The 13119-nt window shown below is 55.9% G+C and overlaps 1 protein-coding gene across 5 annotated transcripts in view; it reads right to left on the bottom strand.

Annotated features, from left to right (window-relative positions):
• Positions 1-723: 723 nt before the first annotated feature.
• Positions 724-13119, bottom strand: part of COL23A1 (collagen type XXIII alpha 1 chain) — a 353238-nt gene continuing 340842 nt past the window's right edge. For 3 of the 5 annotated variants that reach the window (XM_030926647.1, XM_030926650.1, XM_030926649.1), the window contains 13 exons: positions 12191-12235; positions 11323-11412; positions 10444-10506; positions 10089-10145; positions 9841-9867; positions 8712-8774; positions 8575-8628; positions 8264-8290; positions 5062-5115; positions 4763-4849; positions 3173-3250; positions 2259-2297; positions 724-1792 (listed from right to left, as the gene is read on the bottom strand). In XM_030926647.1, the coding sequence (XP_030782507.1) occupies positions 1790-1792; positions 2259-2297; positions 3173-3250; positions 4763-4849; positions 5062-5115; positions 8264-8290; positions 8575-8628; positions 8712-8774; positions 9841-9867; positions 10089-10145; positions 10444-10506; positions 11323-11412; positions 12191-12235 (687 nt within the window). In that variant the 3' untranslated portion in view covers positions 724-1789. The remainder of the gene's footprint in view (positions 1793-2258; positions 2298-3172; positions 3251-4762; positions 4850-5061; positions 5116-8263; positions 8291-8574; positions 8629-8711; positions 8775-9840; positions 9868-10088; positions 10146-10443; positions 10507-11322; positions 11413-12190; positions 12236-13119) is intronic. The other 2 variants (XM_030926648.1, XM_010361876.2) reach the window with 1 other exon arrangement.

The raw sequence follows: 13119 nt of genomic DNA, 5'->3' as shown, positions 1-13119 counted from the left end.
CAAATAAGTATTTGCCATCTGAGGTCCCTGCTATAGCCAGCAACAACCACCATGTGAGAGTTTGAGTGAGAAGCACCCACACTGAGCTCATTAACCACAGACTGTACAAGAGAAATTGAATTTTTTTTTTTTTTTTTTTTAAAGAGAGGAATTTCTCTACGTTGCTCAGGCTGATCTTTAACTTCTGGGCTCAGGCAGTTCTCCCGCTTCAGCCTGCCCAGCAGCTAGGACCACAGGCATGCATTAACCCAGTCTACTAGTGTGAATTCTTTACTTTTGGTAGAGATGGAGTTTCACTATGCTGCCAGCCCGGTCTCGAACTCCTGGGCTCAAGTGATCCTCCCACCTTGCCCTCCCAAAGTATTGGGATTAAAAGCATGAGCTGCTGTATCTGGCCAAAATGACCATTGTTTTAAGGCAACAAGCTTTGGAGAGATTTGTTATGCAGCAGTCTGGTAACCGCAATAGAGGAGCACACAGGGGCTCAGTTTGACAGGTAATGACTTGCCAGAAGACTCAGCTGATGTGTGGCAGGACCAGGCCATGAATCTGTGTCTTCCAAACTCCAAATCCCATCTTTGTCCTGACCCTGAACTTCCTCCTTTGGTTTCTGGGATGGCTCTTACTCAGGGAGAGTCCCCTTTTCCCTCCCCACCCAGCAGTGGCCAGGATGAAACCACAGCCAGAGGTGCCCCAGGGACAGTCCGCAAGGACAGGCACACCCAGACACACACTTGTGGTTTATTACACACAGTGATCTCCATCTACAGAGAAATGGAAGGCAAGCAGCCAGGATGGAGCTGGTTGCTGGGAGCACTTGCTGGAGGTGGAAAAGCCTCTCGTCAGAGCGTGGGTGGGTCTGGTGGCAGGCCCTTTGCTCGGGACAGCTGCAAACCAGCCCTGAGGTTTGCTTTGCCTGCACAGCCCATCTAGAGAGCCATTTTTGGCCAGAGTTCTGGGTGACAGACTTGGGGCCAGTGAGACCCAGACTCTGAGTGGCAGGCCTCCTCCCTGGGCCAGGCCATGTCCCATCTTATCTCTCTCTGGGTGATATGGGAACAGACACAGGAAGGAGCAGTCAGTCCAGCCTGGGCCCCTTCATCCCCGACACTCTGCTCCCTGGAGCTGGGTGCACATCACAGCGATCACAGAGCTCAGCCACTACTTCTGGCCAGAGGACATGTGTTCTCAGGGCAGGCTGGCCTCCTGAGGCCGACTGAATGCAGTAGGAGCTAGACCCTCTTGGGGGATTTTCACTCACTGCTCCCCAGGCCCAGCTGCAAGTGCTGGGCGAGTCTTGTCCAGGGGCCAAGTCTTGTCCAACTGTAGAGGCAGCTGGTTGTGGTTGAGTTTGGAGGCTGGTGAGGCCAGGAGCAGCAGCCGCTGTTCCATCCCTGGGTCTTCTTGGATAGGGTGTGTCCCAGGGACTCCAGAGTGTTTGGGGGCAGGTTCTTACACAGCTCAGAGTCTCTCTGCTGATCAGGTGACTGAAGGCCCCATGTAGCATCTTTCTAGCCTTGCCCGAGCCAGGTGCTTCTACCTTCATCTCCTTCCTGGGAAAGCCCAGGCCCGAGGGTGCCCCTCAGGTATACACCTCCCGGGGCTGGCCTGTCCACTTTCCAGCAGCTTCACATGCCAGTGGCTCTGGGGCTGGGTGGGCACACTCTCGAATGTTAAAAAGCCACAGGTAGCGCATTCCATGAAAAAACATCAATATATTACTGTTTTGTTTTTACAAAAATTAAAAATGTCCACACAGATCTGTACAGGTGTGAGCTGGGCCTGTGGGTCACTGGAAGAGGAGGAAGAGACTGAAGGTGATGAGGAGCCCGAGAGGCCCCGCCCCCATCCAGGCCACCTTGCTCTGGCATCCCCCATCCTGCTCATTTCCTTGGGAACAGGTGCAGATCCCTCCTCTCTTCCCTCCCCCGCACTCCCTCTCCGTGGGCCTGTTTGGACAATATCCCAGGAGGCACTGATGGCTTTGCTCTGCCTGGGCCAGGTGTCAGTTGAGTCCATGTGACCCACAGGGTGGGTTATGCACCATCACCCAGGACCACAGTCCCACGCCTCAGCTGCAAGACGGGAGAGTCAAAACCAGGGTCATGATGGGAAACTTGGCTCTTCAGTCACTGTGCGGGAAGCCACAGACACCCAGAGGTTTGAGTGACAGCACCCAGGCTCCAGGGCCCTCCCCATTCCGCCACCCTCCCCTGCCTCCCCCGAGCCTGCCCTGGAGACTCTTCCCTGCAAGGTACCTTATGCCAGCAGCCAGGCACAGGCAGCCCGTCGGGGCCCTGGAAAGGAAGACGGTTTCAGTGATGGGGATGGGGCCTGGGGAGCTCCTCTACACCCCACATACCCTCCCCTGGTCTGTAGGGAGGTACAGGTCAGGGAGCTGCCATGTGAGGCTGCTGGGCCCCACTGAGGCAGGGCCACAGTGCCTCCTCTGTCCACCCAGGTAGTGCGGTCATGGGGACATGACGGCCTCTGACTGAGCTTGTCCTGTGTTCCCTCTGTGCTTTGTGGGGACTGCTGTGCAGTGGGCAGGAACAGGAGGGCACTAGGAAGGGATGGGCATTGTGCCAGGCATGCACAGGCTGGCCTGGGTCCTGCTGAGAGCCGCGTGGCTTCCTGCCTGATGTGACAGTGACTCTGGCTCCTCACCCTGGGGCCTGCGAGCTTTCAGGCCTTGGGCAGGAATGGCTCCTGGAGGGTTTTAAGGATGGCCAGGAGTTGGCATCCTGCTTCAGCCTGTGCTGGCCCTGCACAGGGCAGGCTCAGGCTGTTGGGGTTTGGGGCTGGGCGTGGGGTGGGGCTGTCTAGTGGCACCTGTGGTGCCCACTCAGCAGCCAGACATAAGCAGGGTCCAGGTTTCCTCAGGCAGCCTGAAGGGTGGGGAAACTGGAGAGGAACAAAGACTAACTTATCAGGGACACCAAGGCACAAAACATGTCATTCTGTTCCAAAGCACAGGCATGAGCCTCAGACGCTGGGCATCCCCCGGAATATTCCCATGTGTACACCAGGGGACCAGGCTAGGGACCAAAGGGAAAGTGAGGAGGAGGGCAGAATGGAAAGGAAGGCAGAAGCGAGGAAGGCCGGGGCCCTGGCTGCCCCAAAGGCCCACATAGCACACGGCACGTGGCACACAGCAGGCCAGACCGCCTACCGCAGGGCATGGTCCATTGCCCCTCGCAGGGCCCCGCCAGCCTGGTGCCCCTCTCCGGCCTCTGCAGGTGGGATTCTCCTGTTTCAAAGGAGACAAGGGCTTACTGACTTGGAGGGGAGTCCTGGGCCAGGGGCTGGAGCTGCAGGGCTGGGCCAACCTGCCCCTGCTGTCCCCACACTTTCCTCTTCAAGTCCTTTTCTCACTGACTTCTCAAAACTGTCCGAGGGGAGGGATACCCCCCACTGCAGGGATAAGGACACTGAGGAACAGAGGCCAGAGGTCTGGGAGGGGGTCTCTAACTCTGGCACCACTGGAGGTTGAGGCTGGCCTGCACACATCCCCGCGGAAGGCCCCCCTCCCCATTCCCGTGGCTGGAGTGGCCAGGTATGAGTATCTGTCCAGTTGTAGTATGAAAACCCAGCTGTTTTGTTTTTCCTGTCTTTTCTGAGCTCCACTGGAAGAGTGTGACATGTAAACCCTCCCTACTTTCTAGAAAAAGGGAACTAGGCAGGGCACAGTGGCTCACACCTATCGTCCCAGCACTCTGGGAGGCCAAGGTGGGACAATCGCTTGAGCCCAGGAGTTCAAGACCAGCCTGGACAACATTGTAAGACCCCAGTTCTATAAAAATTAAAAATTAGCTGGGCATGGTGGTGCATGCCTGTAGTTTTGGCTACTCGGGAAGCTGAGGCAGGAGGATCACTTGAGCGTGGGAGATTGAGGCCGCAGTGAGCCATGATTGCACCACTGCACTCCAGCCTGAGCGACAGAGTGAGACTCTGTCTCCGGAAAGAAATAAAGGGAACTGACTTTTGAATTGTGGTTGTTTTAGGCACTGGACACGGGCTGGTGGGCTACCACGGGCCACTGAGAGAGCAGGGAAGGAGGTAAAGGAAGGGTATGGAGGCAGGTAGAGGGGATGTGGGGAAGAGGGAGTTGCTGCCGCAGCCCAGAGAGACTCTTCTGGGAAGGATGAAGGAAGGGGAGGGACAGCCAGCAAGAGAGGTCAGAGTGGTCCCACTGTCTATGCTTGGGGAAGCTGAGGTTCAGCCCAACTTGGCCTCAAGCCCAGTGGGAGTCAGACCCTGACTCTGACCCCAGGCAGCCAGAGCGGGGGCCTGGGAACTCACTGCCTCCGTCCCCAGCAGCAGTGTGCCTGTGCTGACTTTGGTTCCCTCCTCAGGGTCCAGCCCCTCCCAGGGTACCGCTGATGGTACTGACGACTCCAGGTAAAGCCCCTCCACTCCTTGTCTAGACCCTGTCCATCTCCAGCCCAAGATGGCCCACAATGGGTTCCTATTCAAGCCAGGCCTGTCCTGGGGCTGAACAATGAGGGGCTGGGCTTCCGTCTCTACAGAGTGGCTGGGTTCCCTGAGCCATGCCCATGGTAGGGGGTGGTTAGGACCAGAGCAAGGGGAACCCTGGTGATGGCAGTAGCAGCAGCAGTGGCCCTGACAGTGAGCAAGGCTGGTGCGTGACCAGTGGGGCCTCTGGGACTTGCAGCTGAGCTCTGAGGACAGGGAAGATGTTGGTCTGACCATGGTTGGAGGCCAAAAAGACCTGGGGGCAGGGCCCTCCTCCGACACCTACCACAGGACACGGCTGGTCCAGGCCCGGTGGTCCCGGCTCGCCCTTCTGGCCCTTCACTCCTTTCCGGCCGGGGACCCCTCGCTCTCCCTGTGCAGGAGGGGAGATGGTGGTATTGGCCATCTGCTGCCAGGCTCAGGAACCTCCAACACCTCTCCGAGAGACGCGCCTGGGGTCAGCCTCCCCTGCCTCCCGCCCACCTGCCCAGCCCGGGTTCTCTCTGCCTGCTTCGCCTGAGCCTCCACTCCCACCTGCCTCCTTCCCCCTTTCCTCCTGCCCCAGTCCCGTCCAGCTGCCCTCACCTTCTCTCCACGCTCACTCCGATCACCTTTCTCTCCTCGGGGTCCAGGAAAACCCTGACAAAAGGATTAGAGGCTAAACCCGAAAATGAGGCTGGAGGTTTGCACCTCTGTTACCGGCTCATCTCCGTTCCTCTCCCATCCACACGCCCACTCCCCCCCGCATATTCGTGACACACGCCGGCCCAGCCCCAGCTGCAGTGATACACTGCTGGGCACAAGGCTGAGGTAGGAAGAGCATGCATTTAGGATGCCAGCTGGGCTTGCTCCAAAGTAGTCCCTGGACATCAACACTTAGGCAGAGCTGCTGGCAAGGGGCTTTCTCTGACATCACAGAGGCAGCTGGCGCTGGTCTAGGCTTGGCTGGGGACAGAGACCCTGGAAACCATGGAAGTCATGTCGCTGTCTGATGGGGTGAGAAATGGTGACCTCTGTTCTGTGCCCTTGGTTCAAAAGCCATCTGTCCATTCATCTATCTGTCCATCCACCCAACCAAGGTGGCTAAACATCCACTAGGAACTGGGCTGTTGGCTGGACACTGGGGGCAGAGAATTGGAGTCATCATGGCCGGGCGTGGTGTAATCCCAGCACTTTGGGAGGTCGAGGTAGGCAGATCACCTGAGGTCAGGAGTTTGAGACCCATTCTGGCCAACATGGCAAAACCCTATCTCTACTAAAAAATACAAAAATTAGCTGATTGTGGTGGTGCGTGCCTGTAATCCCAGCTACTTGGGAGACTGAGGCAGGCGAATTGCCTGAACCTGAGAGGGGGAGGTTGCAGTGAGCCAAGATCATGCTACTGTACTCTGGCCTGGGCGACAGAGCAGGACTCCATCTCAAAAAACAAAGAGGCCGGGCATGGTGGCTCTCACTTGTAATCCCAGCACTTTGGGAAGCCGAGGCGGGCAGATTGCCTGGGCTCAGGAGGTCGAGACCAGCCTGGGCAACACAGTGAAACCCCATCTCTACTAAAATACAAATAATTAGCGGCCTAGCAGCATGCACCTGTAGTCCCCACTACTTGGGAGGTTGAGGCAGGAGAATCGCTTGAACCCGGGAGGCAGAAGTTGTAGTGAGCCGAGATCGTGCCATTGCACTCTAGCCTGGGTGACAGAGTGAGACTCCATCTCCAAAAAAAAAAAAAAAAAAAAAGAAAAAGAAAAAGAAAAAAAGAGAAAGAAAACAATTTCAAAAAGAGAATTGGATTCGACATGCTCCCTTGTTCATGTGTAACGAGGTCGGTAAGAGAGTGCTGATGACAGTCAACGCTCAGTGACAGAGGTTGAAACGGGTGGTGGGACTCTCAGGGGAAGGGCTGTTCTATCACAGGTGGGGGGTCAAAGGGAGTTTCTGAGCACGGTCCTTATTATAGCTGGGTCTGCTGGGGTTGAGGAGGGGCCTGGCATTTGCCAGGTAGAGCAGGGTGGGCATGGCTTTGAGATGCTACCCTGAGCACCAGGCCTCCTAGAAGGCAGCTGTAGCCACATTCATGGTGGTATGGAGTCTCTTTAGCTCCACCCCCAACTGGGCCCACAGCCTGCAGTTGGTTCAGCATTGTCCTCTCCCCTCCCTTCCCATCAATGGATCCCAGCCCTCCCAGTCAGACACACAAGCTACAGCTCTTCCTTTCCTTCCTCCAGTTGCTCTCCCAGGTAATGTTGTCTTTTTTTTTTCTTCTTTTTTTTTTTTTTTTTTTTTTTTTTGAGATGGAGTCTCGCTCTGTCACCCAGGCTGGAGTGCAATGGCGTAAACTTGGCTCGCTGCAACCTCTGCCTCCTGCATTCATGCCAATCTCTTGTCTCAGCCTCCCGAGTAGCTGGAATTATAGGCGCCCGCCACCACGCCCGGCGAATTTTTTGTATTTTTAGTAGAGACAGGGTTTCACCATGTTAGCCAGGATGGTCTAGATCTCCTGACCTCATGATCGGCCCGCCTCGGCCTCCCAAAGTGCTGGGATTACAGGCATAAGAAACCGTGCCCGGCCGGTAATGTTCTCTTTTTAAAGTCTAGGGTGGACACCAGAGTCCTTGCGGCCCTGCATCTGGTCCCATGTCCCTCAAAATAGCTACCTGATTTTCCTGAGAACAACCTCCTCTCTCACAACCCATTGATTCCGCCCCAGTCCATGGTCTGACTCGTCAGGGCACTGCATTCCTACGGTCAAGTGACAGTTCAGTGTTGACCTAACTGGGACCAGGGAGAGCCTGTGAGACTTCCTGTAGAACACTGGAGTGAGTCAAATTTTCTTTCTTAGTTTGGGCCTGGGAGGATGATGGTCTCGAGCTGCTGGCTTTACCTCACCACCACGCGGAACTTGATTTCCACAGGGAAAGCGGACAAGAGAGGGTGAAAGGCTGAGTTGTGCTGACACAGTTGAGCCCTGGATCCATGTGTTGAACCTCCAGATTTTTCAATTATGAGTCATTTTAAGCCAGTTTAAACTATGTTTTCTATGTATGCTACCAGAGAGACTTGATATAATTAGCCTGGGCTAATACTTCCCTTCCTCTTCTTCTCAAATTACTGCTCTAGCTAAAGCCTTGTTATCTGTCACCAGGATATTGCAGTGGGTTCCTCACTGCTCTCTTCACTTCCTTGCTACAATGCATCATCCATCCATCTATATATCCATCCACTCATCATCCATCATCCCCTCCATCCATCCATCATTCATCCATTATCCATCCATCCATCCATCCATCCATCCATCCATAATGGATAGACAGATGAATGGATGGATGAGTCCATTCAATCCTCCATCCCTGCATCCATCATTCTTCCATTATCCATCCATCATCCATCCACCCATCCATCCCTCATCCATTCATCATCCACCCACCCATCATCCACTCATCCATCATCCATCCATCCATTCACCCATCTATCCATTTATCCATCCATCCATCCATCCATCAATCCTGCAGCGATTATGCATTTATCAATCCATCGATTCATCCTCCATTGTCCATCCATCATCCATCTGCCAATGTATCCATCCTTTATCCATCCATTCATCTATCCACAAAGGACCTACTCTGGGCTGTGCACTGGACTTGGCAATGGGGACACAGGGGGAACCAGTCAGTTGCAGTCCCAGCCCTGGAGAAGGGGGTCACACTTGAGTAGCCAGATCAGGTTACTGCATGAGGGCAGAAGATACACGCAAGAGGCACCCGATTACTCAAAGTGATGATGAGACACTTACATCTAGTCCTGGCTCCCCGGGTCTGCCCTGAGGAGAGACACAGAGTGGGTGAGAGGGGTTGGGGAGGGGGGCTGGGAATGCCGCTGCTGGGAAGTCCAGCCCCATGGGTTGGCCACAGACATGGAGGCAAGGAGACCCACCAACCACGCAGGCATAGATGGAGCCACAACAGACCTGGCATGCACAGAGCCTGAACTCTGGCCCTGTGAAGTGCAGGGACCCAGTGAGGTACAGGGTTGGGGTTCCCGGGTTGAGCGCCACCATGACCGTGTGGCCATAGTTGGAGAGGGGGTTCTGAATGAAGCGGTTACCTTCTCTCCTTTGGTTCCTGGCAGCCCAATAAGGCCCGGTGGGCCAATTGGCCCCTGGATAGAAAAGGAGTGAGTCAAGAGGCATGCTAGTTACAGGAATTAACACCTGTGGGACAAACAAGGCTTGTGAGACTCACAGGCAGGCCGCTGGGGCCTCTCTCACCAGACGCGCCTTTCTCTCCCTTTGCTCCATCCAAGCCCTGGAGGCAAAGGAGGGAAATCAGTCAAGGGGAAGGGGTTAGACAGAGAGTAGGACAGGCAAGCTTGGAGACTGCAAGGGAGCTGGGATGTGGACAGAGGAACAGATCCAGGCTCCACCAGACCTGACCCCAGCTTACTCCCTGGTGAGGGTGATCAGGAGGAGGTCTGGCCATGCACATTGCACCTTTTCCCGAACAGGCTCTCTCAACCCCATGGAAGGTGATTACGGTCACACCCATTTCAAAGATGAGGAAAGCAGGTGCAGACAGGGGCGGGGACGGGCCCAGCCACACAGTGGGAGGCAGCAGAGCTGGGTCCCCATCAGGCTTCTGTGGCAAGCCTTGGACCCTGTCCCTGATAGCAGCTGCCTCTTTGAAACATGAACTATGGTGGTCTTAAGAGAAAACAGAACCAGAAGCAGTGCGTCTGGTGGGGCTGCGGGCTCAGGCCTGGGGTTCCATGACTCTCAATCCCACATCTGGCCTCTGAGTTGGGGAAGCAGAGATGTGCTTGTGCCAGGAGGGTGGTGTGACAAGGAGTGAGGCCAGATGGCCTCCCCGTCTGTGTCTGCCTCCCTGGAGCAGGGCATGCGGGCAGCCCACACTCGAGGATTTAATGTAAGAGCAGGCAACACTCCATTATGTAATATACACCAAGCCCAAGACTTTGTGCTCAGGCTGTGGCAGCTGAGAGACAGATGTGTGTGGGGTGGGCTGGGATGGGGAAAGGTAGGGACAGTGAATGGACCTGAGAGGCACAGAGAAAGGAGAAGAGGACAAGCAGTAGAAACAGTGGGTGGTGGACCCGAGGAGGAGAGAGGTACAGACTGGGGTTCTGGGCAGAGGGAGAAGGTGGAGAAGAGAGCCCCAAGGGTGGAGAGGGGGCACTGGCCCCAATGACATCAGGGAGGTTATGCCCTGGGGAGTTGGGACGTTCAGGTGCTGGGAAGACTCAGGGATGGGCCAGGGCGGAGCATCAGGCCCTTTGCTTTGCCCATTGGCAAGGCTGTTAGAAACTGCCCAGGCAGTGAGTCTGAGGCCAGTAGAGGGGGCTATGGCCACTCACCTTGGGACCCTGGATTCCCTGGAGGCCCTGCAGGAGGAGGAAGCAGGTGAGAAGGCTGGCTCCGGACCCTCTTGCAGCGGCCACTCACTGGCCCCTGGGGCCCTGTCCTGGGCTCTGCCCTCTGCCCATGTGCCCCTCCCTGACTGGAGAAGCCCGCGCTTTCCTGGGTCACGGCTCTGGGACTAGCCCCCATCCCGCCTCTTGGTTTCCTGGCTGCTTCAAACCAAACCAAAGCAAACCATCCTTACCATTGGGCCTGGGGGGCCAGGGGGGCCAGGGGGCCCTGGCTCCACTATGAGCTGAGCCTAGGGAGGGTGAGAGACAGGTTAGTCACCCACCGCCTGTCACCCTCACCCACCCGCCCCCCAGCTCATCGCACACTGCTGGATCGAGAATCTCCTTCCTGCCCCCAGAGGGCAGAGTCTGGTGAGCGGGTGGCAGCTGGCCTGTGGCTTCTCAGAGGGGCCTTGCTCCCCGTACTCTCCCTCCCCTACTGCCCTGGGTTTGCTCAGGCCAGGTGGCCTTTTTGTCCCAAGGCTCAGGATCCCCACTCAGCCTGGATTGGGTGTTGGGGGAAGCCCTGACCCCCCACACCCCCCTTACCAGGCTCTCCTGTAGGCTGTCAGATGCCGACTCCCCCTTCTCCCCCTTGAGGCCATCAGCGCCCTGCAGGACGGCATGGCCTGTGAGTCCTTTGTGTCCAGCACCTACATCACCACCCACGGTGCTTAGCGACCTCCCTTCCGTCCCCCATGTGGCTTCTGGGAGCAGTCCTCAGTTAGCTGTTGCAACTGAAGTTCTCCCTGCATCCATGGACCATGCCCTGGGTGGTCAGCAGCGTGGGCTTCAGAGAGCACACGAGCAGCTGCACAGATTGTTTTCTTGGGGTGCAGGGAACAACCAGGGGCTCTGAAGCAAAGACCTCGGGGTCAAACCCCAGTGCCCCCTCTAGCCCAGTGATCATCAGGGATGGACAGTGGATGTCCCAGTCGTGGCGTAACACCTGGTGGCTCTTCCAATCGGGCCACAAAAGCAACAACAAAAATGATGAGGATGACAACAGTGGGTATTTGCTGTGTGTCAGCCACCACTGTCAGCCCAGCCACGCACGCCCTTGAGGGCGGGGGATGATCACCCCACTTTGGAAGTGAGGACACCAAGGCCCCAGGAGGTTAGGTTGCTTGCCCGGAGCTGGATGCAGACTTGGGCAGCTTAGGTCAGAGCACGTGGCATAACCATCTGGCCAACGCACTTCCATGGCCACACCTCCTGATTTTAGCTGCCCTCTGAGGCAGGCGGAAGGCCTCTTTCAGATGAGGAGTGGAGGCCGGGAGAGAAGAGGGCAGTGCTGGCCCAGAGCCTAGAGTGTCCCCGGCCGGCCGGGCACTGAGACTGCAGGGGCCGTCAGAGGCACGCCCTGGCCTCCCCACAGCACGGGGCTTCCACACAGGAGGTGCAATGTGGCCCAGCCCAGTCACATACCGGGAGGCCAGACAAGCCCATCTCGCCTGCTTCCCCTTTGAGTCCAGCTGGCCCAGGCTCTCCTGGGTCTCCTTTCTGTCCTTTGGGACCCTGAAAGCCACAAGAACAAGGGATTAGTGGGGCTTAGGAGGTCCTCCCCCTTTCCCCACCCTAGCAGGTCCCCAGAGCTTAGTTCATGGCAGGTCCCCACTTTCTCTTTGTGGGGCCTCACCTCCAGCCACAGTGGCTGGGAGCCTTAGCTGAGTGCAGTGGAGGGCAGGGGCTAGGGGCAGACGGGTGAAGCATGTGAGCCTGGAGCTGCCCCTCGGGGCACTCATGGGGCCACATTGCTCTGTGCTCACACCTCAGAAGCTAGTGGTGGGACTCCCCACCCCACAAACTCTTCCAGCCACCGAATCCCTCCATTCAACCAATCACATAATGTCCAGGATGAGACACACACTGCGGACCCAGTGGGAAAGACTCACCCTCAAATAGCCAGTGACCCCGTGAATATGCTTACGTCTGTATAGGATATCACACACCAATACACACACACACACACAGACACACACACACACACACTAGAACTGGGGCAATACCTATGATGGCAGTGATGCTCTTAGCTTTTATGGCTTTTCACCACGTGCCAGGCACTGTGCTGAGTGTTCTCCATACAGAGTTACTCAGCCCTGCCCCAGAGCAGGCAACTTGCCCGGGACCTGAGGGCAGACCAGGGTTTGCACACAGGCGGCCTGGCACCAGAATCCATGATTTTTGCCTCTCTCACACATGGTCTTTAACTCTGTACACACACACACACACACACACACCCACACAGCCCAATACCAGGCACTGGCATCACCAAGGAAATGAAAGGCCCAGAGACCTTCTCTCCATCGATTCCTGGGGCACCAGGCAATCCAAGCTCACCCTGGAAGGAAACAGATGGCAAGAGGGGTTATGTCTTCCTTTCCTAGAGAGGTGTCAGCAGCCAGAGGGCCAAGACACACTGTGTACCCGGCCCAGGGTGGGTCAGTACCCACCACCTCCTCTGTTTCCTCAGTCCATCACGAGCAGATGTAGCCCATGGCTATCACCAGTAAGGTGTTATGTCACAGATTCGGGTGCTGAGGCTTGGAGGGTTAAGTGACTGGTTTCAGGCCACAGAGCCCAGGAACAACGATGCCAGGACCAGATCTGCCTGACTTCAAAGCTGTTGGCTCTTTCTCTTGAGACAAACGGGCAGGATGCGAACGAATGGTACAGGTCACAGGGTGTGCATAGCTGTCCATCCACCGGACTGGTATGTGGGCACAGGGGCTGGGTTTTCAGTTCTTTATTTTTAGCTAGTGGATACTTATAAAACACTACACCCAATAGCAGCTAAATATACATTTAATTTGTGTGCATATAAAACATTCAACAAGAAAGAACACTTTGACTCTAAAACAAGTTTTAATACATTAAAAAGATCAATGTTGTATTAAAAAGAATATGTTCTGGCTGGGCATGGTGGTTCACGCCTGTAATCCCAGCACTTTGGGAGGCTGAGGTGGGTGGATCACCTGAGGTCAGGAGTTTGAGACAGCCTGGCCAACATGGTGAAACCCCCCTCTCTACTAAAAATACAAAAAATTAGCTGGGCTTGGCGGCACAGGCCTGTAATCCCAGCTACTTAGGAGGCAGAGGCAGGAGAATTGCTTAAACCCGTGAGACAAAGGTTGCAGTGAGCTGAGATGGCGCCACTGTACTCCAGCCTGGGCAAAAGAGCAAGACTGTCTCAAAAAAAAAAAAAAAAAAAAAGAATATGTTCTC

The sequence above is a fragment of the Rhinopithecus roxellana genome, chromosome 3 (assembly GCF_007565055.1).
Source record: "Rhinopithecus roxellana isolate Shanxi Qingling chromosome 3, ASM756505v1, whole genome shotgun sequence".
NCBI classification, from domain to species: Eukaryota; Metazoa; Chordata; class Mammalia; order Primates; family Cercopithecidae; genus Rhinopithecus; species Rhinopithecus roxellana.
This window is presented reverse-complemented; position numbering and strand designations above follow the sequence as displayed.